Source organism: Fistularia commersonii, chromosome 25 (genome assembly GCF_037954325.1).
Source record: "Fistularia commersonii isolate RoL2024-O1a breed Wild chromosome 25, RoL_Fcom_v1.0, whole genome shotgun sequence".
In the NCBI taxonomy this organism is placed as follows: Eukaryota; Metazoa; Chordata; class Actinopteri; order Syngnathiformes; family Fistulariidae; genus Fistularia; species Fistularia commersonii.
The window spans coordinates 10,906,967-10,934,756 of record NC_141308.1 but is presented as its reverse complement, the minus strand read 5'-3'; the positions used below and the strand labels follow the sequence as shown (position 1 = coordinate 10,934,756).

At 41.5% G+C, this 27,790-nt stretch overlaps 4 protein-coding genes and 1 non-coding gene across 8 annotated transcripts; 2 read left to right on the top strand and 3 right to left on the bottom strand.

The window, feature by feature from the left end:
- Positions 1-10: 10 nt before the first annotated feature.
- Positions 11-5,009, bottom strand: catip (ciliogenesis associated TTC17 interacting protein). 2 transcript variants are annotated; one of them, XM_086173078.1, is made up of 10 exons: positions 4,875-5,009; positions 4,030-4,202; positions 3,669-3,854; positions 2,976-3,031; positions 2,412-2,498; positions 2,086-2,253; positions 1,308-1,432; positions 707-783; positions 553-620; positions 11-399 (listed from the first exon to the last, which is right to left on the bottom strand). In XM_086173078.1, the coding sequence occupies exons 1-10, from the start codon at positions 4,940-4,942 to the stop codon at positions 211-213; spliced, it is 1,197 nt and encodes a 398-aa protein (XP_086029204.1). In that variant the 5' UTR covers positions 4,943-5,009; the 3' UTR covers positions 11-210. The 2 variants fall into 2 exon arrangements, with proteins under 2 accessions (XP_086029204.1, XP_086029206.1); XM_086173080.1 differs by having other exon boundaries at positions 4,776-4,916.
- A 22-nt stretch (positions 5,010-5,031) lies between these two features.
- Positions 5,032-10,758, bottom strand: LOC147219255 (caspase-3-like). Of its 3 annotated transcripts, XM_086173076.1 has the most exons (7): positions 10,541-10,758; positions 9,308-9,648; positions 8,888-8,922; positions 7,079-7,184; positions 6,437-6,983; positions 5,556-5,738; positions 5,032-5,156 (listed from the first exon to the last, which is right to left on the bottom strand). In XM_086173076.1, the coding sequence occupies exons 1-6, from the start codon at positions 10,552-10,554 to the stop codon at positions 5,561-5,563; spliced, it is 1,221 nt and encodes a 406-aa protein (XP_086029202.1). In that variant the 5' UTR covers positions 10,555-10,758; the 3' UTR covers positions 5,032-5,156; positions 5,556-5,560. The 3 variants fall into 3 exon arrangements, with proteins under 3 accessions (XP_086029202.1, XP_086029201.1, XP_086029203.1); XM_086173075.1 differs by lacking the exon at positions 5,032-5,156 and having other exon boundaries at positions 5,539-5,738; XM_086173077.1 differs by lacking the exons at positions 5,032-5,156; positions 5,556-5,738 and having other exon boundaries at positions 6,453-6,639; positions 6,831-6,983.
- Positions 10,759-10,863: 105 nt separating this feature from the next.
- trnae-cuc (transfer RNA glutamic acid (anticodon CUC)) lies at positions 10,864-10,935 on the top strand. Its single transcript has one exon. It is a non-coding gene; the product is annotated as a tRNA-Glu (tRNA).
- A 1,247-nt stretch (positions 10,936-12,182) lies between these two features.
- Positions 12,183-17,946, top strand: LOC147219253 (interleukin-5 receptor subunit alpha-like). The gene is made up of 6 exons (XM_086173171.1): positions 12,183-12,352; positions 13,208-13,338; positions 13,499-13,640; positions 13,739-13,844; positions 14,366-14,447; positions 15,161-17,946. Exons 1-6 carry the CDS (start codon positions 12,316-12,318, stop codon positions 15,254-15,256), a joined length of 594 nt encoding a protein of 197 aa, XP_086029297.1. The 5' UTR covers positions 12,183-12,315; the 3' UTR covers positions 15,257-17,946.
- Positions 15,464-22,123, bottom strand: LOC147219252 (uncharacterized protein CXorf38 homolog). Its single transcript, XM_086173170.1, has 6 exons — positions 21,920-22,123; positions 20,294-20,419; positions 19,544-19,663; positions 18,824-18,973; positions 18,259-18,450; positions 15,464-18,124 (listed from the first exon to the last, which is right to left on the bottom strand). The coding sequence occupies exons 1-6, from the start codon at positions 22,121-22,123 to the stop codon at positions 17,990-17,992; spliced, it is 927 nt and encodes a 308-aa protein (XP_086029296.1). The 3' UTR covers positions 15,464-17,989.
- Positions 22,124-27,790: the final 5,667 nt, after the last annotated feature.

Below are 27,790 nucleotides of genomic sequence, written 5' to 3'. Positions count from 1 at the left end.
GAAGACAAACTTGAACAATCCAATTTATTTCAAACAGGTCACGCAGTTCTGGCAAAGTTTGAAAGTATTGTTCTGTAGTTTTTGTATGATGATCTATTTTCACTCAAATACTGGTGTAACTGCTAGGTGATATGTGCAGAGTTCTATATCAAAAAAAAAAAAACAAAAAAAAAAACTTTTGAGCATGTGAGATTTAGTTTAGGTGTGCTTTCAGGGCGATGGGGCATCCTGGCTGGGTTCGGGGCTACAGGAGGAGGAAAATGGGTAAAAGTACTCTGTGGCAAACTGGAAGACATCATCTGGTTTCCTCAATAGCAAAAACTGCAGGAAGTCAGATATGAGAGCACGGATCTCTGGACGCTGTCTCAGATACGACGCATGGTCAGCCTTAAGCTCCTCCTGCCACATGAGTGACATAAACAGTTGATGTAAAGGATTTGCATACTGGGATCAAGCGCACACAAGAAAACTATCATCTATGCAAAATGTACCTGGATTCACCAGTCTCAGATTACGTTTTACATTTCAATATATTTAAATGAGCCCTCTAACCTTTCTGTCCAAAAACTTTGAGTGCATCTGCATGTCTTCTTCCCAAACCAGGGGGATCTTCTCAAAACCTAAAAAAAAAACAGATAACCTCTTCAGCAATTACAACTAAAGTTATTTCTTTGTGTGTGATTTTATGAACAAGCGTGTTACCTACGTTTTTCTTGCAGTGTAGGGAGCTGCAGTAGTCTCATCGTGACTGGTGAGCCAACTTGCCTTCTGCTGGCCAAGTGGCTTAATAATAATGAAAAAAATAAGAATGAAATAGAAAAAATGTTAATGGCTGCAATGCAAACAAAACATTTACCGCATCACAAACATTTCCTGGGAAAAATTAGGAGTCATTTTCTGTCTACTTTTCGCTACCCAATGCAATGCAACGCTTCGCAACGCAACGTATTTACATGGATGTAATAAAAAAGTTATATTTTCTAAATATGTATTTTGTTTAAATTTTCTGCTTGTTCCTTTTAAACTTAATAATATTCAGTTTCTCCTTTGTTCATTTTCAATTTTTTTTATATTTTCTTGTTACTCATTTGTAACATCTAAGCTGATTTGGAGGTGTGATGAGGTTAAGATAAAATGTTTTATTAAGGAAACTGCGCTTCTTTACAAGAACAAACTCAGCTTGTCTAATTTCTAAGCAGATTTATTAAATATAGAGATTAAAAAAAATGTTTTTGATTTGGATTATCCAGCTCTATGGACAGTGAGGAAATATATGTGAAATAACCAAGTGTAACAGTAGAACCTACCCATCTGGCAGGAAGTAGCACTGCCAAGCAGTCGGGCTCTCCCCGCCAGAGTCAACAACTCGCTCCACCCCAAAGATCTCCACGGTCACACCTTCAATGTCCATCTGCTTTAGCCCGAGTTCTCTCTGTCCAAAGATACACTCAGCATCACTACCAAAATTAGCAGCCGGACATTGACATTAAGAGCGTCAAAGGACACCTGTAGCACCCCATTCTCCAATCAGAAACAGGATTATTTTCAGGTGGATTCTCTCTCTCTCTGCCTTGAGCAGAAAAAAGTGTGCTTTCACCTCAGTCATTTTCACTTCAGCTGTGGGTTTCATATATGAACTGATTTACAGGTTTAAATAACAGGAAATTTGCTCAAGCGCACCTGAGACTTCTGACAAGAGGATTTAGCACCAGGCTACTTGTAAAATAATGTCATTATGTTGCTCTTCAAGGCTTCAGGTGTATATTCGAGTGTAAGTGTAATTTAGGAAAAGTCACTACGGTCCCAGTGATGGATGCCATGCTTGTGATTCCACAGTTTGGGCACCGTGAAAACGTGCATCAGTGCCCAGCTCTTCCTGTGTCCAGGTCTCTTAATACACCAACAGATTTTCACATGCTGTTGCACTGACTTCAGACTTCTTGCATTAGATATGATTTTATAGACATCTCTCAATTCTTCAGTGTATAAAAGCTGAACAAGTGAGTCCTCAATTTATAAAAAAAACATGCTTGGCGCATGACAAGTTGCCTATGAGTGGATTTTTACTATGACATAATCACTTACAAAGGTGGAGCAAGTTATATTTAATTGCTGGTCAAAGGTGATGAAGGTCATGTTTTCTGGCACCCTCTTCTTCAACGCAATGAGGCGCATCAGCAGGAAGTTGGAGCCCTCAGTTACAAGCCCTCTTAGGACAGACATGGGATAAGAAACACTCTCCTTTGTCACCTCCTGAAAAATTATCATAACCTCACAGTAACTTCACATTTCTCCGAAGTCGTCACACAAGAATTTTTTGAATCCCCCCCATCCCCTCGTTATTTTAAAAAAGATAATGTCTTCATCAAGGAGATATAAAGTAATTCAGAAATGGTCTGTTTGTCTCTCACCTCTCCAGCAGTGGTAACTTTATCGATCACCAGCTGACCGTCACGTTGCACCATGTGACACCTCCTGTCCAAACTGTGACCCTCCAGCTGAGAAGGCATTCACGACGGGGGAAATAAAAACATGGCATAAGAAATGAAGGCAGAGTACTACTAGGGCACTGAGGATGTGTATATAATAAATTGATATGGACTATGTATATTTAATACAGTACATGCATGGAATACCAGCAATTTGTGATGTTATATTACCCATTTTTTGCATAATTTTGACTCTTTGTTTTTATGCTCAGTTCTATTTTTTGAGCCTAGAAATCAGAAACCAACTCCAAAACTCCAAAAATGAACAGGATGGGATTTTGTTTCTCTCTAAAAATATAATCAGAAAAATAAAAACAGAGTGATCATGATAAATAAGAGATGTGCAATTCGGCTACCATTACAAAGCAGCTGCCTTTTTTTCTTGGGCATCGGGCGTGCTATTTTCTGTACCTACCACATATTATGATCTACTTGGACCAATGCACACATTTCTGCAACAGTGTGGAAAAGTTTGCTCGAACCTGCCTTGACATACTCGTGGTAATCTTCCTCCAGCACCTCCAGGTCCGCGGACAGGTAGGCTTTCGTGGGAAGTGAGAGAATGGGATGAGTACAGTGTAGTGATGCGTCATACGCAAAAGAAGCTGCTGCGAGAGCCGATGCTTCATAGTGAATCGGCTCACATCCAGTGAGAGCCGGCTCTTCCCGTTTTTCTCCTTTCCCTGCTTAGTTCTCTCAGTGCTCAGCTCCAGCTCTGCTCGGGGAATAACTTTTGTTTTGATCTGCTCCCGTGCAGCCAATCGCATGTGAAAATATAGTATCATATCATTATGTGAAAACAGTGGTGAGAGGGCAGACGTATCACTGCAAGTTGAGTGTATCGCATTGTCCTGTAGTACTATGCAGGCATTTGATTTTTCTGAATGCCAAACAGCACCCAGGACACTAATACTGCATGCTTAAGATTTTTTTTTTTGCTGGGCAGCATGGTCGCTTACCGAACATTCCTGGTTTGATTCCTGGTTCGAGCAAGACACTGAAACCCTATCTGCTCCTTAACGCTGCTTACATGGCTGCCCTCTGCTCATGGTTCATCCACGATGGGTTAAATGTCAGTGAAAATGGTCAAATTTCACTGATGTTGACCTGAATCTGGCAATAAAGTATTTTGTCGTTCTTCTACAAAAAACAGTTTGTTTACAACATTAACCACCTCACCTGTCACCGTCGTCCCGCAGGGTGATTCTTCGATGACCCCCAGGCTCCGCGCGTGCATGAGCACGCACGGCTGCCGACCCCGACGCGCAAACTCCGCTCTCACGGCGAACGTGCCGACCTCCTTGCCGCTTTCCGACACCGTGACCAGCGCGTCCGGAAACACGCATCTGGGCAGCTCCTCGGGGTCTGGCGGAGATAAGGGCGCACGGTCGGTGGGTGTGGGAAACATTTCTTACCCACGTTTGGGCTCCGTTATCCGGCCGACCTGGAGAGGCTCCATCGAGATGTGCCAAAAACAGGTGGTTCTAATTCTGGGCGCCCGTTTCCAATATCGGACAGGCACCTACGGCTGTGAACTCACCGACGGCGGACAGGAAGGCGACGGCTTCGTCCGAGGCTTTCGCCTCCTCTTCTTGGTCAGACGCGTCAGTCTCCGACGTGGACCCGGCTGGAGTCTCGTCCTCCATCGCTGAAAGACGCGAAGAGGAGAACCGCCGCGGGGTCGCGGAAGAATTAGCTCGAAGTCCGCTGGCTCTGTTTAGGACAGGAGAGTTGTTTTAGCCATCATATTTCTTGACCCGGTCCGCTCGACTGCGCATGCTCTCTGCGGGTTTGCGGACGAGAAGGCGAAAAAACTCCGGGTCGTCATGGCAACGCGTACGCGGGCAGCCCAACCCGGAAGCGAGCGCGCATCATTATTTACATTCGAAACAATAGGTGCGATTACGTCATGGGGTTGGGGGGGGGCTTGGATGTGACGTCACAGTCGCCTGAACTTTAGCCGTGAGATCACAGGACTCTATGTGTGACGTCACATAACAACTCATTTCATTTAATGTAAATAATTGCGATGAGGAAAAGGGTGAAAAGTTAATGAAGAGCATCCTGCTTTGGCTAAAATGACTTTGAAATATATATAGTTTAGATAAAATAGCTCTTTCTGGGATATTAAGAACAAGACGAAGTAGGGTTTTGTTCACAGAGAGGGAAGGATGGAGCGGGAGATCGACAGGTGCATCGGTGCGGTGTCAGCAGTGATGCGGACCGTTTTGGTGAGGAAGGAGCTGAGCCTCAAAGGGGGAAGCTCTCAATTTTCCAAGTTCCTACCCTCAGCTGTGTCATGAGCTGTGGATCGTAACTGAAAGATCGAGGTCACGGATCCATGTGACCGAAATGATGTTTTTTCTGCGGGGTGTCCGGGCTAACCCTTGGAGATAGGGTGAGGAGTTCATCCATCTGGGAGGGGTCTCAGAATGGAGCCACTGCTCCTCCATGTGGAGAGAAGCCAGATGAGGCAGTCTGGTCAGGATGCCCCCTGGTGAGATGTTCCTCAACCGGAAGAGGCCCTGGAGAAGACACACTCAAGGCACACTTGAGGAACTTCGTCTTTAGACTGGCCTGGAAACGCCTCGGGATCCTTCCCACCAGAGCTGGACCAAGTGGCTAGGGAGACGGGTGTCTGGGCCGCTGACCCTGTGACCAGATGCCCTGTTCAGACAGGAGAGTTGTTTTAGCCATCTTCTTTCTTGATTCACTCTGCTCAAACTGAACATGTTCTGCGTGGGCCACCAGAGAAGAAGGCAAGGAGCTTTCTGCTTTAGCTAAAATAAAATCTTTTAGAATAGAGTATCTCTTGGGGTGTGCAGATCTCCCTGCTCCAGCAGGTACTGACTGATCCAGTGCCTGTCCTGAGCAGGGTCGCACCCTGACCCCAGACCCTCATGAACCCACCAGTGACCATCAAACTTGTAGCAAAAGCAGATTTATTTAAGAAAATGTGGTAAGGCAAGTGCTCCTTAAACCATAAATCAAATCATATGCCCTTTAAACCCGTAAAATGTTTACAGCGTATTTTAAGAAACCTTTCCCCAGGTAACTGAAAATTACTTTCATTAAGACATGAGGTATCGTGGTAATTGTGTTGCAATTGGGGTTGGTGACAACACGAGAGTCTTCCTCAGAGTGGACCTCACTTCTGGCATCTGCTTCACCACACCGGGGACACTGTGACCCTCTTTGTCACTCACTTCACGATTGACACGGTGGAGGATGGTGACAATGTCTTCCCCCCTTGAAAGTAATTAAAGAAAAAAGGTACAAAAACACATTACCATCACTTAAATGCCCATAGTAAACTATCAGGAGAATTGCAGACAAAACAGACTGCATTCATTTGAAAATTTATAACTACAAGACAGGCATACTGGATATTTCCTGCACATACAAATATTTGAGTGTCAGATATATATTGATGATTGTATCCTAAATATTCAAGTCCTGTTCACTAAGTGTGTGAAAAGTGTAAAAAAAAAATAAAGATACTCATTGAGTGAAATAGCTACATTAGTTTTTTGTTGACATACGCGTAATGTTTCACACTAATGTCTGCTGCAGCACATGACAAGGATACAGTCTGAGCCCAACAGTAGCATTGGATTTCAATGAACTGGTAGACAGACATAACATTTTAATTGAAGACTAAAATATTGAAGCCAAATAAATAAATGTTATGGATTTTTTTAAAATACATATTGGACGGTTGGATTTGGAAGAGTTGAAAAGCAAGCTTAAAAATAGCAAAATATCAACGACAGTGTTGGAAATCAAGTGATCGGTATTACAAAGCTACTGTGGTCAGTGATGGCACAATCTATCATAAACCAAAGACCAACGTCAATATGATGTTGGTGTTCTATTGGGTTGACTGCTGGGAATGTGGACACGTATACTGTACCAGCCAAACATCTATTTCATAATTTCAAATTTACCTTGGGCAGTGTTCCTTTAGCTGCTCACAAACAGATTGGATAAACCAACTGCCGTCTTTTGTGTGTCTCATTGCTGCACAATCTTCAACGGTGGCCATGGCAACAAGGATGTCGGCGTCCTCGGGGATGGACCGTGGGGAGGAATCTTCAGCTAGGTGATCTTGCTGCAACACTCCCCGTTGTATGGTAATACCCTGGCAGGCCTGGATCAGAAACACTTTAGGCTTACCCAAGAGAGCTGACTGTGCAGTCCCCTTGAATGTTCTTGTAATTTCTCCAATGCGCAGGGATTTAGAATCAACCCCGTAAACGAGACCCTTTTCTCCATGAGTCAGAATGCAGCATACGAAGGCATCGCCGTGTTTGGGAGCCTCCTGAAGGTTAATTAAATCACCGTTGAGGAACTCTCGGACTTTGAGCTTTTGCAATTCCGACACGTCACACGGACCACTGATGCACTTCAGAGTGCGATCCATCTCTTCCTGAGTTTGGTCATTGGCCACGAGCACTCTGAATCCCAGCCAGGTGAATACATTTGCCAAACTTTCTGCAGAAAATAAGTATATATAAAAAACTACAAACAGTAGAGGGGATGAGGGGATGATGCTGTTGAGCCGTGACTCTTCTGTTTCCATAACATACCGGCGTCTTTTTTGGTTCCGCGTCTGTCTTTGTGTTCCGGGAACTTTTCATTGTTTATGATCACACACAGTTTGACAGTCTGGCTGCGAATCTCATACTGCTCATTCTAAAAACAGGGAAAACAAAACGAGTTAGTCATTTCAACAGCCTGAGGGTTCACTTCCAAGGAATTTTTGCAGGACATTACCAGTGAAGGTTAATTTGATTTGACACAGCTGTATAATACATCTGCTATGCAAACATAGCCCCGTTTTCAAATGGGTGAAGCCTCGGCCTGGAAGAGAGGTCACGAGGAGGTCCCAAACCTTCTCTGGGTGTTTCAACCCTAATCCACAACACTCTCCTGTTGGCGGATCAGCAGCGACTGGCCAGGCCACTGTCCCTCTCCTTCGGGCTTCCAACTTGTGTCCTGTCTCTTATGGAAGAGCCACAGGAGGCGCTTTCAGATGCTTCTCCAAACCTACGAACTGCTGCTCTCCTCACGTGGCCCCTCAGTCCAACCTGTCACTAGATTCCACACAGATTGGGCTGGGAATCCTCGACATCGCACTTCCACAGTCATCGACCTTTTCTCCACAGTCCATCCTCCCATGGCAACGTCAGCACCACCACAGTAATCCTCCTCTCTGGAGACCCCATTGTGATGTCGGGTCTTAGAGAAATGGACAGCACTGTTTCTGGGAATTGGGAGTTTCATCCATCTCCCATCTTTGGGCTGACTGCAGGAGACTCTACCCAGCTTGGCCATGAATGACTGTTTTTTGGCCTTCTTTAACAGACGCGATGGTGCTCATCAGTGGTCTTGTGTTGGCTGCTTGCTTCTTCCTCCTCGCTTGCTCCAGAATGTCTGCTGGCACTTCCAACACATCGTCATGGCACCACCTGTGCCTCCCCTGTGTCAAAGTGATCTCAACCCTCTGACAGAATGTGTGCCAAGCAGATCCTCCCTCAATCCCCACCTATACAAACAGACTGGGGTTGGTAAGATGTCATACATTGCTCAGAGTAGAAAGGATATCCGGAAGGGCTCCAGCCGCCACAGGTTACTCCATGTGATGGATCTTTTGGGGTGGTTTCAGCTCGTCCAGGCTCCTTGAGTCCTGAGCTCCATGGATTTTGCTCTTCTCCCTTTTTCTTCAAGGTTTCAGACTTCCTCGCCAAGGATCTCTTTGACTACTGCTGGAAATGTGCAGTTCCCAGACCCCTTCTTCCAGTGCAAGGGTTTCCAATTGACGTCCTTGGTCCTGACAGAATGGTAATACTACTACAGGTAATACTACTTCACCAGTTACCAGAGTGGGCTTGGTATGTGGGAACCACCTACTGGGATAAAATCATATTTCATGTTGGATTCCTGGTATTGTCTGTTAAAAGCTGTCTTTCTCTTGGAAGAAGGCCCTTCTCCTGTCTCTTCACTGGGTCTTTTTCTCTTTGCAGGGAAACCGTTTCTTACTCATTTCAATTTTGGCGCACAAATGACCCAGAAGTCACCGGGAGAATCATTTTTCAAAGTAAAAAGGTTTTTAAAAATAAAAGATCGTCCAGACTCGGATAATACAGTATTATATAAAACGGTATAATAAGGTATTTTATCGCTACCCACTCATAATGGTACCATGTGTTGCTTCATTAGAATTCCAATATGTATTTTATGAGCAAAAGACAATAACAACAATAATGATAATAATTGTGTGGATTCTGAAACAACCTTAAAAATATGACTTGTCTGAGCATGGGTGTTTGGCTCAAGATGGGACACTCTGGCCACATAATTTTCATTTTGTGTGTTATGTCAAAATCAAAGCTTACCATCTTTTGCATCTTCCTCACCGGTGAACCATCATCTGAGAAAATCAGAAAAGAAGCAGCTTAGGTTCACATTTATCTTCTGTAAATGAATTTAAATAAAAGCAACCTAATCTAATGATAATTTTAATGATTTCTGGCTAATTTTCTTGCTGTTTGCAGTTTACTCCTTCCTGGTTTTCATTCATTCATTCCTGTACTCATTATCTAAAAAAGGTTATCCTGCACTCTGGTACCCATGATTGGTACCCATCCCAGCTGTCATTGGGCGAGAGGTATGGTTCACCCTGGACCGGTCACCAGTATTTCTTGTAGATATTTAAATATTTACTGCAACTGATGTCATATCTGGTTTTTGTGCAAAATGAAGTAGTTTGGCAATACTAAGCTCCAGGAGTGTAGATGATAAACAATGTTACTTACTGCTGTTGACAAGGCACGTTTCGCTGACTGAAAGGGGAGGGAGGTCGATGTTGTCTAGCTTGAGGTTGGACAGGTCTGGGAAAGTGCTTTTCACCGCCTGGTCTTTCTGCAGGAGTTCCAAAAAGGATTGGCAGATGCTTTCTCCTTTAAATATGATCTTATCCACCAGCTCTACAACGTGGCCCTCCTTATTTTCCTTGAAGATGCCCTTGAGGTTGTTGTACTCTCGGTCAGTGATAAGGCGCTTCTCATGGACTTTGTTGAGGATCAGGCTGTAGTCTCCAGTCAGAATCTGATGAAGATCTGTTTTATTACCCCTCAGTATGTCTTTGGCCAACATTCTGAATGAAATCAATAAACACAACACATAAATAACAAAGTAATTCAATGTCTGCTACATTTCACGTTGGATTTCTTCACCGCGAGGCTTATTGGGTGAGCGGTTTTAGTTAGTGAACCCCTAAAAATATAATGGGAAGTTTAGGTGCCATTTGCACACAATCTACCGTAATTTCCGGACGATAAGTCGCGACTTTTTTCACGTGAACAACGATGCGGCTGATATATGGACGTTTTTTTTTTGGAGGGGGGGCTAACGAGCTTCACGCCGCTAAAACATTTATCCTCTAATATACTATCTACTATCTACTATACATCTATACTATCCTAGCATTACTTATCATCTGAACATTTCCTCTTGTAAATTAGAGGAAATTTATTCCAAATGACTGTATTCTGTATTCTATGTCCATAGTTAGTGCCAATAGTTTACCACATTTAATGCAACTACCCCTCTGTATAGTATGCACATAGTACACAGTCTATAAATCACCAGTATATTATTGACTTAATACACCACGTCAGGTTGTTAATGTATTTATCATACTGTTAATTTATTTGTTATATCTCCACTTGCTGCTTTCTTGCACTTCCGGTTAGACGCTGACTCCATGGCGTTGTCCTGTATTTGTACTTGTTCATGTGTAATGACAATACAGTTGAATCTAATGATTAGAATTTATTGTCATTAGATTAGATTCTAATCTACTTTCTAATTCTAATCTTGTCTTATCTACTGACGGGAGCAGCGTCTTGGCTTGTATCGTAAAATAAAAACTTGAAGGAGCGACGACTCGTACTCGTACAAAAACTCATAAATCGATGCACTCGAAAGTCAAGGTTTTTGCTGTAAACATTAAAAAAAGTGAATGAAATGTTAAGAATGGTACTCACTTTTTCTGTGCCATCCCTATGCTGGGGCGTCAAACTGCTTACCTTGTTTCTACGGTAAAGGTAACGCCTATTCCAAATAACAGTTAAAAAAGTGAAAACAACGCAAATAATAAATATCGAAATAGCGAGGCCTTGACTTATGTGCTTAAGTTCGCAGCTAACGAGTAACACCAAGTTTATTTTTAAGATTTGCTTCCAAGATGGCTGCGTATCTTGTGATTTCCCGGCAAAAGTCTTTTCACAAAAGAAACCAAAAAGAAGTTTTGGCAGGTCCATTTTTTGTTACAATACAAATTGTATAGATTCCATCAGGAGTTATGTCTTCCCTGGTGGTCTAGTGGTTAGGATTCGGCGCTCTCACCGCCGCGGCCCGGGTTCGATTCCCGGTCAGGGAACTACTTTTTCTACATTTCAAGCAAGCAGCAATAACAGCAATGACCTAGATAAAACTAACTCAGTGTGATACTATAGTGGGAATTTTTATCTTGGTGAAAATATACAAATTCAAATATGAAATGTAACCCAGAGTTGCTGTGGGCACATGGTTTCCTGGAGCTCTACAGAAAGTGACGTGAAGATCTTCACATTAAGGAGAGGAAGAGCGCTCAGTCCACAGCAGGAGGTAAGGAGCTCCTCATCTATACTATTTTCAACAATGCTGGTGTGAATTAGAGAATTCTGATATTTTTTGTACAAAGCAAATGTACTTATAATACTACATGTTCATTTTCATTTTGTAATTCGATTGAAAGTTTCAATTGAATTTTCAAGTTAGAATGTACGGGCAAAAAGACCGAAGACATGATTTTTCTGTTTCTGGTGAGCCGAAAAGCCTTTGTAGAGGGAAGAAATCAAACAAGTTGACCTAAAAATAAAGTCAAGCTCTTAATTTAATTTTACAGAAATCTTAAGAAATGTTGGCATTTAAAAAGAGGAACCTCAAAAAAACGCAGGAAATGACAGCTAAGTGATGTGACCAGTCACTGTATCGTGTGTGTGTGTGTGTGTGTAAACCCCCAGGTTCACAATGGGGGTGTCTCCTGTCTATCTGCTGATGCTTTGGGCCCTGCAATGTAGTGAGTGCCTTAGCAAACACACACACACACACACACACACACACACACACACACACACACACACACACACAAACCAACTAGTCACTATATGGTGAAATACAACTTTTTTTTTTACAGAGACAAATGAATCTGTCTGCGAAGATGGATATCCTGTGGAGAATGTGAGATTTTTTTTTTTATTAAAAAAAAAAGAAAAAAAATTAAATCCCACTTTATGCAAATATCAAATATGGTCATATATACATATAATAAATAAATAAATAAATAAATAAATAAATAAGCACCCCCACATTGATTTACTTTGTTAAAATCTTTCAGCTCTTTACGCTCAGCAACTTGGAGGAACCAATTGTAATCGCGGATATTGATGCAAATAAAAACTTCTCCTGCTTCCTATATCCGTCAAACACCCTCAACTGCTCCTGGGCATTCGAATCTTTGCAGGAGAATGAACAGCTCTCCGTCTCCATCAGGTTCTCTATTCTACCAAACACACGTTACCTGGTGAATACATTTAAACAACATATGAAGTGTATGTCACTCTATTTCTCCACATGCAGAATTTGTACAGGCAACCATACAGTTTACCCACAGAACATCAAATCCAAGGACATAGTTGGAGCGTGGTCTGTTGATCTGAACGTGGAAGAGATATCCATCGTTTGCCTCCATTTTAACGTTTCCTTCAATGGCACGTGGATGGTCTATGCCTACAAATACGACGCTGACATGCTGGGTAATACTGCATGAGGAGATGCTGACGGGTATTATGGTGTCGATCCTTTTTTAATCGTATTTGCATCCACAACATACCAGTGTGATGACACTTGCTCTTTCCCAGTCAGAATGACTAACACTTTGCTAGCTTCTTCCCGCAAACACACAGTTCTTGTAAAGACGTCTATCGTCTTATCAAAGTTAACTCTTCCCCAAAAAATTCTCAGTGCCAATTTGATCAAAATATTAAAAGTATTTGAACAAAGAGCAACAATAATGCTATCAGTCTAAATCAGACATGGGCAAACTATAGTCTGTTGGCTATTTAATCCGGTCCGCCATTTAACCCTTCTGTAAAAATGAGTGGATCATAGAAATGTGGACAGCAAGTGCTGAGTGTTCAACAAAATATTTTTTCACAGAAGTCCGATCAGCGGCTACCAAGAAAGTGTTGTAGTTTTTCAAAGAATACAATATCAGCCGTCACTTTGCCACAATACATGCTAACTAGGTTTTTGAGCAGTCACTGCAAAACCGGTTACTTTACAGACTCGGCTCAAAAAATCTTCACTAATTAAAACGGATTCGATTGCGGGGAATCGGAATCGGAGACAGGCTAGGTCGGTACCGGGAAGACATGCAAGAGAGCGCAGGGGCTGCCGAAGCTTGGCAAACCAAACTTTTAGATCTTTTGGACACTAAATGATCTAAAAGTTTGGTTTGTATATTTCATGGTGTAGCTGTTGCTTGGATTCAGTCCTGCAGACAACAATTAGGGTAGTTCCAGAATTATTTTTTTGTCAGTGCAAATTGCAAAATGTCCTTTCCAGAGGAAATAATGTGTTACTTGTTTGGCTGGGTGTTCCCACCACAGAGGTCTTGTCTCCCCCCGGAAACATCTCAGCATCATTCAGCGACGCGGGGCTGCAGGTGACATGGGATCGACCTCCCAGTCGAGCACAAAATAGCTGGTGCTTTGAATACCAGCTGGATTTCGGAGGCAAGGTACAGAGCATCTGAATATCGATTATTCCAGATACAGTATGCACATGTTTAGCGTGCTCTGGGTCGTATCGAATTGCCAAATCGGCAGACATAGGGGGAAAAAAGTTATTTTATTTTAAAAGGAAAAGAAGTGAGGCTCACTGGTGTTTCGCCCAAACAGGAACAACACGTGACTGTTACCAAGCAGTCTTATATAATGAATACAGCAGATCTTACCTCCTCCTACACAGTGAGGATTAGGGCAAAGAAGAAAAGTGTTTGTCTGGGATCGCCCGAGTGGAGTGCCTGGAGTCACACCGTCAGTACGTGTTTACGTATATTTTACGTATATTTTATTAAGACATTCATTTGATATAGATGATAACAATTGACACGTGGCTCTCTATTTTTGTGAGTGCAGCAGTGAAACCGTCCACTCCCCCGCTCAACACTTTGCTGATTGCCTCAATTTCTTTGGGACTGCCCAGCATCCTCCTGGCTTTGCTGCTGCTGGTTCGGCACACCAGGTACCGCTTCCCAACATTTCAACCTACCCTTGTTTCCTGGTGACTCATAAAATATCTCTATTACCCCCGTGGCACTGCTTAAACACTAGCTGCAACTTACGCACACTTTTTAACAGGATGGTACAATGTCAAGATAGTAGCTATATGTTCCCCGAAGCACATGTTTACAAAGTATCCTAAAGTCAGTGGGTGACACCAGGATTGCTCACAGCTATTAGATTATCAGCTGTTAGAGGCTTAAGAGTTCACAGTTTGTGGAAGTAAAGAAGGAATCTGCATTTTCACACATGCATGATAAAATTCTGTACACGCCTGATTTCCTCAAACGGTATGTGCTGATCCTCTGTATGATTAAGGTGAGAGATTCTTGAAGAATCGTCACTAAAATGCAAGTTGTTTCCCGTCCTTTGATACCAGCAGTATCTGTCATAGATTTGGGTTCAATACAAAGGCTACTTCATGCAAAAAGAAATTACCAACAGAAAATATGAGCAGACAGTTTAATTGCGGCTGTGTTTCAGAGTGTCCAAGGTTCTGTTTCCTCCCGTACCTCATCCCCCACTGAAGTACAAGCACATTCTTGAAAAACATGATGGCATCAATGTAAGTGCCTGACACACACACACACACACACACACACAAGACCCCTTTTCTTCTTCTCTCAGCGTTCGCCACAGCCAATAAACCTCCACCGTCTAACCCTGTTCTCTTTACTTCTTCTCTTATAGCAGCTAACCACAGGTCCGCTCCTCTCCTCTCTGCATCTCTCTGGATTTTCTTCTCCGCTTTCATTGCACATCACAATGTCATCTGCAAAGACACAAAAGTCCCTGGACTGGGCATTATATTGATATTTTGTTGACTCTATGGTGGATTTGTTTTTTTATGTTGACAACACATAATTTTGTTGCTTCAATCCAGACCTGCAGAATTTTACAAGCAGAAATTGTTTTGTTTTTTGGTATTTTTTGGGAGGCAGTTTGTATTAATTATCAATACAATACTTATTATTATTATTACAAGAAAACAAGACAGAAAATACAGAATAATTCTTCAAGAAAATTCTGGAAATGATGTTATGAGTGTCAGGTGAGAATCTGTATTTGGAGTCTTAAAGGTAATTTTAGCTGCGATCAAACAAGTCACTGTGCTGGGAACTCATTCATATTTCATGATTTTCCGTGTTGAGGCATCCACCTGTCTATACAATCCAGTGAATAACTGAATACACATATCTTGATCTTTTTTTTTGTACAGCCACTCTCTGCAGCGTCTTGACGCTTGTAAAATTATATTTTTCTGTTGTGTCCTTCTAGTATTATATCAGTGTCCCAGCAGTCAAATGTGAAGAGGAGATCACCAAGGTGCAGGAGATAGTGCCAAATCCGGAGGCGACGGTTGAAAAGATATAACAACAATAAGGGATCAAATTAAAATTAAAATGCAATCTTCTTAACTACCATAAAAATGTTATTATGTATTAGCAAAATAGAGAAATACAATGTTGACATCAAGCGCCCAGCTAAAGGCATGCAAGTTTTACACAACGGAGATTTGGGACAGTGTGTGTGTGTGTGTGTGTGTTTGAAACAAATGTATTTCTGTGCACACAAAATTATTATTAAGATCTATATTTGTTATTTCTGTTCTGCAAGAGAAGCTTAGGTGATTTCTGATTGCTTTATAGATTATATGACTTAATATCAAAGTGTATTGATATTATATTTTTTATTAATTCATTTTTTTCTTTTAACATCATTTTTTAAAAGTTGTAATTCACATGTTGGTTTTTAATTACTCAACTAATTAATAAAAAAAAAAAAATCCAAGTTTGAAATCCAACCATGGACCCTTTTGTTGTGAGCCCGAGATGCTAACCAAGGAAAAAAGGGCCAGGTGAAGGAGTCAGTAATAATAAATAATAATAATTAAATTGAATAATTTCTTAATTAAAGAATTATTAAAACAACGGCATTTTTTAAAACAATTTAAAAGGAGATAATAAGCAAAAATGAGAATTCCTGACAATATTTAGTTGATTTTGTCTGACATTCTTGAACTATAATAGTCAAAGTAGGTTATCTCTAATCCTTTTGGCAACTCATCCCCCCTCCACATTTTTACAATTCTGCATATCAACCCCAAGACAACAACACAAGCACATCAAGCCTCTGTGAGGAGCGTGATTATGTGTGTGTGTGTGTGTGTGTGTGTGTCACCGGCGAGTTACACAAACACAAAACCAATTTGTCGGCTGAATGTCCTAATTGACTGAGAAAATTCTGTGTGTCACCAAAAACACAAATAAAAAAAATAATGTCACACGATGAAGAGTGTGCACACACTTGTTTTGAGCACCCTTTCATGCGTTGCCGATTTTCCCGCGCTGTCACACACTGGAGGCCATTACTGTGCTGCGCTTGATAAGATAAGAAAGAATCTGTGTAGACGGATCAAACAAAGAAGCCTTTTTTGCAAAATCAGGACTTTCCCAAGTGGATGTGGCTCAGAAAAAAACAAACAAAAAAAAAAACCAACATAATTTCAGCATCTGTGTGTGAAGAAGGGATAGAAAGAAAAGAGCAAAACATTTAACGGCACAGCAAGGAAACTATTGAGACTATAAAGGAACAGCTAAGTGCTTTCATAACACACACACACACACACACACACACACACACACACACACACACACACACACACACACACACACACACACACATATAGAGCAGTGCTATTTAAAAATACAACCTCAACTGGTCTCAGAGGTATTAAAAGATAGCATGCTGGGGAAACGGAGACCGCATCCCAGAAAACACCACCAACTAAATGTCCTTCAATATTCATAAATCATGTGAAACTAAAGAAACCAGAGCTGCAGTGATGGGGGAGGGATCTTTTTGCAAGTCTGTTCTCCAGTCCTTGTTCAGACACACATCCGTTGGAGTCCCTTTGCATATATTACAAATCACTGGCGAGACAGAAAGGACATATGCAGGCATCCAGAGGATGTTCCAAGTATTGTGATTGGCAACAGTGACCCAGAGCGTCTGTTTGGAATGATCCCTTTTCACTCAATGACATCCCAGAATGTCCCTTCACCTTTGTTTTTTCCCTTTCCTAAACCAAAAGTTGATAACACAGAGACATACAACCATTCACTCTCATTCGCATGTCACATAGACATAATTATATGAACTTGTTAGTTCATGTGTCATATGCAGACATGCAACCTTTCACACGCCATATAGAGCAGCCGTCCCCTGTTTTATGTATGAAACGTTACGGTTCCAGGCGCAGGCGTTCAAATATTAAAACCTTTTGTCGGTTCACAGTATTTACTCTGAATACAATGATTACACTTTATATTAGCAAAGGTGGAAACAGATATTTTTCAAAAAAAGATCTAGAAGAACTAATGAAATTGCTATGATGTGTAACAAGAAAGATTTTCTTCGTGGACCAGTACCAAATTATCCACAGGTTGGGCACTGGCAATGTGGTTTTAAATGTATATATATAAACTTCATAAATAAATCTAAATTGAAAAAAATAAGCCTTCATCCACAGGTTCAGTTGACTTTTTGTCCATATTTCTGTGTAAAACTTTTCATCCTTTTTAAAAATTGAAATTTGCTTCTCCCTGTCCCAGTTATTATTTATTCTACCATGAGTACTTTATTTGTAATTTATAAATTTGTAATTAAACCATGTAAGTGCTGATGAGTAAGTTGAAAAACTTAATTTTAAGGTCCATTTTAGACAACTTAAAAAAAAAAAAAAAAAAAAGGCCAAGGCGCTTGAATTCTGTCTTAACTGAGATGATTGTGCAAATTAGGAACATAGTGGAGAATATTTAAATATATATGCTGTGAACATCTTTTAGCATTGGAAGAGTTGTAAAAATACTGACAAAAACATAAAGTAACACCAGCATGATCCTTAGAAAAAAACCAAGACATGTATAATACGATATTATAAAAACATCTTATAAAACGAAAGAAAGGCTACTCATTTTTCACCCCATGACTTTTACAAAACACATATTTGCCTATACATGAAATCATTTCTCAGTTGTTTCTTTGAACATAGGAACCATCTGCATCCAGGACATTAAACCTGGACTTTCACCCAGCTCATGGAGCTCAGGGCGTTGAACCTTCCTCCGCCTGCCTCTTAGCTTGCAGCATGCTGATGGTCTGCAGCTCGGCAGAAAACATCTGGCTCAGGTCGGAGCTGGCCTGCAGGAAACCTCCCAGCGTCATCAGCTCCTCTGCGTCCTGGGGGGGGGGAGGGGAGAGACGTAAGGGGGGGAAGCAGAACCCCGCTTTGGTTCTTCTTGGGTGAGAGGTGTTGCATTTCCACTCAAATAAACCCAGATTAAAATGCATGGTGGAGGAAAACAGTTCCGTACCGGTATGTGATCATCTTCAGCGCTGTGTGGAAGCAGCTCCTGCAGCCTCTCTTTCAGTAAATCCTCCTCCCATTGGCTGATTCGGTCGAGCCAGTTGTGCTGCATGCAGACCGAATCCTCCTCAAGCCCGTCTACACGGGAGTCCGCGCGGGCCACACCATAGATGCATATCGACAAATCGGCCTTCAGCAACTGGATCAAAACAAGAGGGAGAGAAAAGAACGCAAAAAAACAAAACGAAACACGAGTTTGACGGATCAGAACCTTTATAATAGAAACTTTATACGTTCAAATGTAGGGCACAGTGGCAAACATAGCAACCTGGAGCAGATCAATAAATATATAAAATAAAGGTTAAAATCAAATTAAATTAAAAAAAATAAAAAGAAGATAAAAATTAAGTGAAAATAAACTGAAAAATTGAGTGAATTGATTCCTGCAAACTAAATAAACTCTACATCTGAGTAAATCATCAACAGACCATATCACATTTCAGCAAGGAGAGTGCACCACACACACACACACACACACGCATGCATACGCGCATGCACACATGCACACACACCTCTGTTATCTGTTGGCCGGCAGACAGCATCTCAGGGATGTGACTAAAGAGTTGCATACAGCTTGTCAAGGTGATCTGGAAGTTACTCATCCACTTGTCGTTCAGGCAAAGATTGCCAGAATGCATCATCTCATTCCTGCACTTGATCATCTGCAAAACACACACACGCACGCACGCATGCATGCAAACACACACACACACAGTTGAAAAGTAAGTCTTTCCCATCTTGCTCTGGTGTTCTGGCGTACGATTTCTTAACTGCTGCAGAGCTGTCGAGACAGCTGGCACTATTTATAGAGCAACAACAAACTGTCTATTTCGCTTTCAAGGATGTTCCTCCTTTCATATATTGTTATTACTTATTCTTTTCCCCACTGTGTTCACCCCACAATACTTCCTCAAATACACCACAAAGCGACGGATTTCTTCTGTATTTTTGCTTCTTCTGTTCGTGTTTTCTACACCCAGGCGTGATGTAGCGAGAGCAAAAACAAGGAACATTGTTGTAGTCCCTTGTCCCCCCTCTAACCCCGAGGTCCTCCATAAAACAGGGGCATTTAACCAGGGCATTTACTTTTTCTTTGCTCTATCACTATTTGTTCTCTTCACATCACCCCCTCCACTAGGTGTGGATGAAGTCCTTACTGTAATTGCATATTTAGGTCACTTGATTTTTTTTTTTTGTGCAATCAAAAACACACACAAACAAAAGGCGTTTACCTCTTTAACATATTTGAGCCCCACATCAGGGAAATGCTTGCAATGGTTGATGAGGTTCAGCAGGGCTGACGCGTCGTATTCGTTCCCGGTCACTTTGGCCTGACCTCTGGGCATGTAAGCCTGGCATGAAAGGAGAAATGAGGGCTGAGGGGGATTTCCAGATCATTTGATTGTGACCTTTTCACCTTTAATTTTATCTTGCAGGCCCCCCGTGACACGGGGACTCATCACATTACTGTTTCCTGCGCGTTCAATAAATAACTCATCCACGCTCGCGGGCATTCACTTATTTTTCGAGTCCAGGGAAAATTGCTCTCTGTGCCCAAATGAATATTCAGATCACACAATGTGAGTTGCACACATATATTCATACCCTTTTTATTTTTTCCAACTTGAGTGTCATATTTCCAGCAATTGCATTAAATTGTATATAACCTAAAATAGAATGTAATTATCAATATTGTTTTTGACCTGGTTACCACAAACCTCATCACAATTTTTGACCAGGATGCACATTTTACTTCATTTTTTTTAATCTTTTCTTATTATAGACTGTGCAGGAGAGGGGGGGGGGACGGGTACCTGGAGAAATCCCACACGAATCTGCTGTGCTTGGAAAGAGCAGGTACATAACACAAGGGAAAATACACCCACTCACTCTCTTTTTGAGTGGAAGTACCTCAGGACTTGTTAAAGAAAATAACAGTACTTTAGTGTGTGTGTGTGTGTGTGTGTGTGTGTGTGTGTTACCTTAGCCAGCTCCCAGTGGTTTGTCCTCCAGAAGGGCGGAGAACAGTTCTCCCAGTGGATGTTGACCGAAGGCTGTCTGTGGTGCTTCACAATCTCAAACTGCCAGTTTGAACACAGTGCACACAGCTGGCGAGCCAGAGACAGGAATATTTAAATATTATCATCATTATATCGTACAAGTATCCCGGTTTACACGATTTAACGCCGCCGTATTTGTCAGTCATATATGGAAAGACATTCGGAGGAGTAAGGTGATGCTTCCAGCAGATTTGAAATATAGAAAACACATTTTTGTACCCAAATTGCAATGTACATATTAACAATATATAAGGAACGGCTGTCAGGATGCTGAAGTCTCTCTCCACTCACGCTTCTCTCACTCCAAAAAACACTCTGGACTCTGACCACCATCTTATTGCAATATAACTACTTTTTCCTTTTGCACTAATGCTATGTTTGTACGAATAGACCGACTGGTTTGCACTAAACTTTGCAGAAACTTGCTGCTAGCCTCCCTAACACAATACACATATTTATATATTTCAGTTTCTTTATGTCTTTTGTTCGCAGGCGGCATTGTGATCTGTAGCGAGAGCAGAGAACAGGTTAAGGAAAATCTCAAGAGGTGGAGGTATGCGCTGGAAAATAGAGGGATGAAGGTTAGTCGCAGCAAGACAGAATATATGTGTGTGAATGAGAGGAACCCGGGTGGAACAGTGAGGCTACAGGGAGCGGAGATCAAGAAGTTGGAGGATTTCAAGTACTTGGGGTCAACAGTCCAGAGCAACGGAGAGTGTGAAAAAGAAGTAAAGAAACGGTTGGAGAAAAGGTTGGAATGGGTAGAGAAAAGTGTCAGGGGTACAATGAGATAGAAGACTTATCAGCCAGAATGAAAGGAAAGGTGGACAAGATAGTGGTGAGACCGGCGATGCTGTATGGACTAGAAACTGTTATAATGACCAAAAGACAGCAGGCAGAACGAGAGGTCGCAGAGATGAAGATGTTGAGGTTCTCTTTAGGAGTGACCAGGATGGAGAGGATCAGGAATGAGACCATCAGAGGAACAGCACATGTTTTGGACGTTTTGCAGAGAAGGTCAGAGAAGCCAGACTGAGATAGTTGGGTCGTGTGCAGAGGAGGGATAGAGAATATATTGGAAGAATTGGAGGTCTAGAGGAAAAAACAAAAAGAGAAGATTTCTGGACATAATGAGAGAGGATATGAAGTTCGCTGGTGTGAGAGAGAGGAGTTTACAGAGGGGCTAGATGGAGACCCCGAAAGGGAAAAGCAAGGAAACGAAGAGGGGTTTCTTTATGCCTTTAAATCGATTTCATTGCCGTACTAGTAAATTATCGTTTAATATTTATTGTCCACCCATCCACTCCATTGTCTAATGTGCACTTAATTATTATTTTGTTAATTTCACGTCACCGTGGGGTTGTGAGAAACGTCTCGATTCTTCTGTATGTCTGTTAATGTAGAAAAATTGACAATAAAGTTGACTTGAGATGCGTGGATTTGTTAATACAGGATCGTAACGTCCTACTACTCACTCAAAGTATTGAAACCAATATTTTTTTTCCATGGAAGGACTTTAAATCTAACAAATACAAACACTTTTCACACCTGATTCGATTTGCCCCTGCAGGCATTCATGCACGGAGCTCTCAGGTGATCGTTTCTCCTCAGGATTCCCGCGTGGAAACACAACATCTGTGTATTGATGAAAGGAAGGAGGGCATTCTTTAGTATGTTCAGACACTGGCCTGCTTTCAGCCAGTTTACATATCCCACGTCGTTAAGGCGATACAGCAAATCCCCCGGATCCATCTTGAAGTTTATTTCCGGGTTTCCTCGAGAGGAATCCGAACAAAGAGGCGCTGCACATGCAAGCTTTGCCCACCAGGTGTCGCTGTCCACCAAAGATATCCCTCTATGTCGCTGCAGTGACTGACAAATATAATAATATACCTATGAATCAGTTTAAAGAAACACAAAAAGGTCTGCTTTTGCGTGTGTGTGTGTCATATATACTGTATAAAGTCGATTTTTTTTTTTACGTTCACTGAAAGATAAACGACAGATGATTAAAAAATTGATAACAATAAAATTTGCATTTAAAGCATGGTAGCTGTAGTTGTTTTTTTTTTATTATTTTAATTTTCCAGATATTGTTTGGGTCTTCAATGAGTCCCCTTCATCTTTTCGCTATTCTCAGCGGAGATTTGAAATGGAGCTTCATATTAACAAAAAAGAACCATTTGACACTACTGATATGGGATGTACTATCAAATATTAATAGGTTAATTAAAAAAATCCAATATTTTGGTATTGCCGAGTTTCTTGAGAGGGGCTCCACTGTGCAAAGCTGTGGGATTTGTCCAAACAGGCTCGGAGACCGCAGTCTGCAGCTGATGCAGCCCGACTGCTGGCCGGCTCTCCTGCTAAGAGGAGACAGCAGATGGCACAGTCGACCCGTTTGGACTGAGAAAAAAAAAAAAAAAAAAAAAAAATGAAACTTCCCATCTATGTAATGTTATTCATGCATATTTTCGGAATAGTCGGATGCACCGAGCCGTCATTAGGAAGCGTTCCACCGTTTTAGACGTGAAACAGAAAGGGAAACACAGGTGTTTAGAACCACCATCATCCATGCCCGACCCATAGCAGGTCAAAAATAACTGCTGTGAAAATGCACATGTTATGATTCTCCTGCTTTGGGAGTTAAATTAAGGTTCCTCCGTCTGCTAAATGCTAAACATTGAGCTTTCGTTTTGATGGGATGACGGGCCGCAGGAAACAACACGCCGTCGGTGGCTATCAGTCACCTGTGGTTTTACAGTAGCCGGTTAATGGAGTCCATAATGTCGTGGGCCGCAGGACATCCCTGATTGATGTAAGGGTTCTTCCCAAACAGAGTGAGCGGCAAAGCAACCGCAGTGCGGTACTAACTTTTTCAGGATCAGTGAGTTGACCTACCACCTAATTTCCCATGAAATTGCAGTTCGGAGCTGCTTTCTTTTCCCGGAGATTTCCTCGAGTTAGAGCAGATAATGGGGCACCCAGATGGCGTCGGGTGTCAGACAGGTGTTGGATTTAAGTTAAAAAGTGAGACGGGGTTGATTTTAAAATCCGACATAAAGCTCGGCGTCGCACCTGAACTAAAGGTCAGGCATTGAAAGCAACTTGAAAACAAAACACGAAATCAAATCAGCTTCGGTCAATGGTCTACGTCGGAATGAAAGCGATGATTTGTCATTGATACGGCTTCCTCTAAAAAGTCATTCTGAATGCCAACTTCAAAAATGATCCAATCTCGAAGGTTTTTCTTCCTTGCAAATGAAAGCTTCAAATCTGCACAAAGTCATCTCTGTATGTAATATTTTGAATAATTCACCCACTCTCCCCGGTTGGTTCTATTTATCTCCACAAATGTCGGAGAAAACGGCGGATTTGTGGGTCGTTAAAACCACAACAAAGACCTCAGGGATGCTCAGGGGAACCGTACAGTCAAATAATGACTCTCCGCGGACCCAACAGCCACAACCGGCCCCGTCTCCGCTCTGCGGGGTTTGCGCTTCGTGCCAACCTGAGGCGGCCTCTTATGAGAGGTGGCAAGTCCAAGCTGCTCGCTGTTCTATAGGGGACGACCGGAAGCTCCCGTAGGCCCCGCCGGCAGCTGCTTGCGCTGATGTACCCCAGGCTGCCGATGCTGCTGCTGGAGGTGTTCGCTCTGGAGGCTCCTGACAAGTAGCACGTAAAGACTAAGACAGGGAGCCTGGAGGAAGAGAAGCAAGCCCTCGTAAGGAGCGCTGAAACGGGAAAACTCTTCCACTCGTTGACGCCGAACCCTCCGCGTGGTGGTCTGCTGCGTTTGCTGGATGATTTGACCTTGTTGTGTATGTCAAGCGTCCGAACTTATGTATTTTAACGCAATAACCACCGTGAATCGGATGGCGAACAAGAGATATGAGGCTTTGCCGATTAATATTTTACCATTACTTGAACCCAATTTGTGTTATATATAACGAAATTTAAACTGATTTGTGGAGCGAGACATGATTTTCTATATTTGTGATGCTCAGCAGGAATTTTTAATGCGTTGCTTTCTGAACTCACATAAACCGCGGTTCTTTCTTCTGTGATTATCATTATTATCTTAAGGTTTATTATGATATAATAAACCGTCTGTGCTTACGACTCCGCTTATTGACCCTGAATCGCAACATTTCATGCTAGTTGTTAGCTCGCGCCACACTTTACGTCCCAACATTTAACAGATATTTTTAAGCCTGACATCAGCAGTGTGTTTTCAGTCTCCTGAGCCTCCCTTTGCCCCCCCAGACGCGCACAGTTTCTGATCAAATGAGGCAAAAAAACAAGTATATAATCTTGTGATGAGTGTTCAGTAATGTGGAGATGAAAGCGCTGCGGTTCAAAACACACAACTTACCAGAGTTCTGACTTCCAGTAGTTTGAAAGTCACACTGGGGTGTCCCCAAATAAATGGAAAATGCGCGTCCTGATGCTCGGATCAATATTTCAAATCTTGTGATCGACTGCGCAAGTTGCTCGAGAAAATTCAGGTATAATCACGAAATGTTGACACAAATAGCTTCTTTCTGAAAGAGAGAGGGTATACAGGACTGACAGTGGACCACAGGAACTGCACTTTATAAAATATAGGCTACATGTAACTTTAAAGATACTGTAGGAAAAAAAAGAAGCTGTAAGCAAGTCTACTGATGAGAAAGGTTTCCTCTTAGGGGGGCTGAACACTGTGAAACTTTAATATAACTTTAGTGCTACTTTAGTTGCTTGAAACTAAGTTGAACCGAAATGCCTAGCAGGACTCTTCTTCAGCCCATGAGAGACCTCTTTGAGACTCAGTGGCAGCCATTTCTGTGGCTGCGAAAGTTACAAACATCTGCAAATTGGAAAAAGAAAAGTTTGAAAATCCCCTCTAACGTGTCACCTGATAAAATTAATCTGCCAGTGATGCTGCCACTCACTGTGATAAATCTCAATCTGACATTGTATTTGGCAAAAAAATTAGAAAAAAATCAATTAAATGGGATATTGTAAATGTACAGAATGTTATGTTCTATCTATCTATCTATCTATCTATCTATCTATCTATCTATCTATCTATCTATCTATCTATCTATCTATCTATCTATCTATCTATCTATCTATCTATCTATCTATCTATCTATAAATGCTGGCTAACGTAGCTGTTAGCTCCAGCAAGCATTAGCCTTAGCATGGTTTCTTGCTTTCTCCTTTACGCTGGATATATATGGCAAAAAGATGCTATTGTTGTCACACAGGCGGCCAAGTTATGTAATTGATTTGAGAAAAAAATGGCTACAAGATTAAAAATGTCCATCTTGTTGAAACTATTTACCTGGGGGTTTGTAGCCTGTTGTAGGTTCAGCAACAGTGATAAGTTATCAAGGCTCAGCCTTGAATATATAGTGTGACTCAGCCTTGAATATATAGGCTCACTAAAATCCAAATTGCATGCAAAAATGTCATGTTTTATATATAAGAATAAACAAAAAAAAACTTGAATCACTGATCTACTGAAAATGTGATTCAATCCTGTATCAGAATGTCTTAAGACATTCCTGCTAGGCTTGTCAGCTAATGCTATCACGCTAACATCCTGTATATAGAGTCCATAGGGGTCAACATTATGTGTGACCAGTGAAATAGCTACATCTCTGCTTTTTTAACCACTTTGTCACTTTTTTCATTTATATTTTTATTGTTTCTTTTAATTCTGTATTTTGTGCTAATGAATATGTCTACTGTGCCCTTGAGTGTCAAGTAAAGTGCCTTAAATAAAAGTGTAATATTATTTGTTATTGACGTCAGCAGCTAGCTTGAAGCCCCACTATGCTCTGAGGCATCACAGCACCACCAAGAGGTGAAGAGGCATCCAGTGGAGGGTTTATAGAATAGAATAAAATAGAAATGAAGGTTTACTGTCATTGTATAACCATAAAACGAAATAGGGTACAACTCCTCAATTGTGTTGGGAGATAAAGAGGGCAGGAAAGAGAACCCATCGCCTATAACCCGTAAAATGACTACACATTCTCACAGTCTACGTTACACAGCACCTAGCCATCATACTGCAGCAAAGCATTTATGTGCATTTGCGCTCACATACGCTCCAGTAGAGATGTAACTTGAAAATATAAATATATAAAAATATGTACTGATGCAGTATATGTATACTGTGAGATAAGGCACGGAGAAAAATAGGTTGCACAGGCTGGAATGAGGTTTACAAATAGAGTTTCAGTTATTGCACGTTTGTACAAGTTATTGCAGAAAGAGCACATATAGTTTGGATTTGGCTCTCATATACCATATAACGTTTAGTAATTTGGAACAAATTCTCTTTTCTATTTGCTATTTGGCCTCCCTCTCGAATCATCTGCCTCATCCATCCCCATCCTCTGCATCCTCTTCTCTCACGCCAACTAACCTTTACTTCATTGCAACACCTCATCCCAAAATATCAAAACACTGAACTAATGGAGTCGCTGTGATATTACAACAACAACGGCGAAGTTCTTAGTTTCGTTGCCGGCATGGATGCAACTGTATTGTCATCATTCAGGCAACAACTGCTATCATTTATGTAACAAAAAGATTTCTGAATTAACTGATTCTTTTTTTAAATATAATAAAAACCACTGCACTATGCAAAAACTAATTTTTTTTTCTCATTATTGTGATGAATGTGTAAAATCAACAGCCTGTACTTATAGTGTGTATACTAGTGCATCGGCATGTTGCATGTGTTTCCCTATGCAAACAAATGCTGGCAGGAAAAGACCTTGCTCTGCTGCTTGAGATTGCAGTAATATATTCTTTGTCAAGGTAAGGGGAGACATGCACGTGGCAGACACACGGAGCGGACCTGGACATAAATTAAGTCTGAGCATCTGTGACTGATTGCGCCTGTTCATGCTGGGATGAGCCCAAATGGCAGAGCCGGGGATTGATATAACCGTGCTGTGTGACTGGAAGACCCTGTAACATGGGAGCAGAAATAGCACCAGGATCCTCAATTAAAACACATTACATTAATTTATAAAAAAAAAAAAAAAAAAATGAAAAGACATTTGTGTTATATCAAATAATTTCATCTTTACATGAAAATTTAATTAGTCTTTTAGGATGTACAGAGAAAAACAAATATCGCTCTATCGTTGTAATTGGATCTCAGCGGATTTGATGATAGTTAAAGTAGATTAGATGCCTGGGAGCCTGTGTGTGTGCACTGTACGTGCGTGACTTAATGTGACTGGATGAATGTGTATGCGCGTGCGCGTGCGTGCATGCGTGCATGGACCTGGTCGCAGGGACATTACATGTTGGTAGTATCCGCAAGTATGTATAAATATATGAATTCTGTGCATATATTGGAGAACGTATGTGTGTGCGCGTGTGTGTGCACGTGTGTGTGTGTGTGTGTGT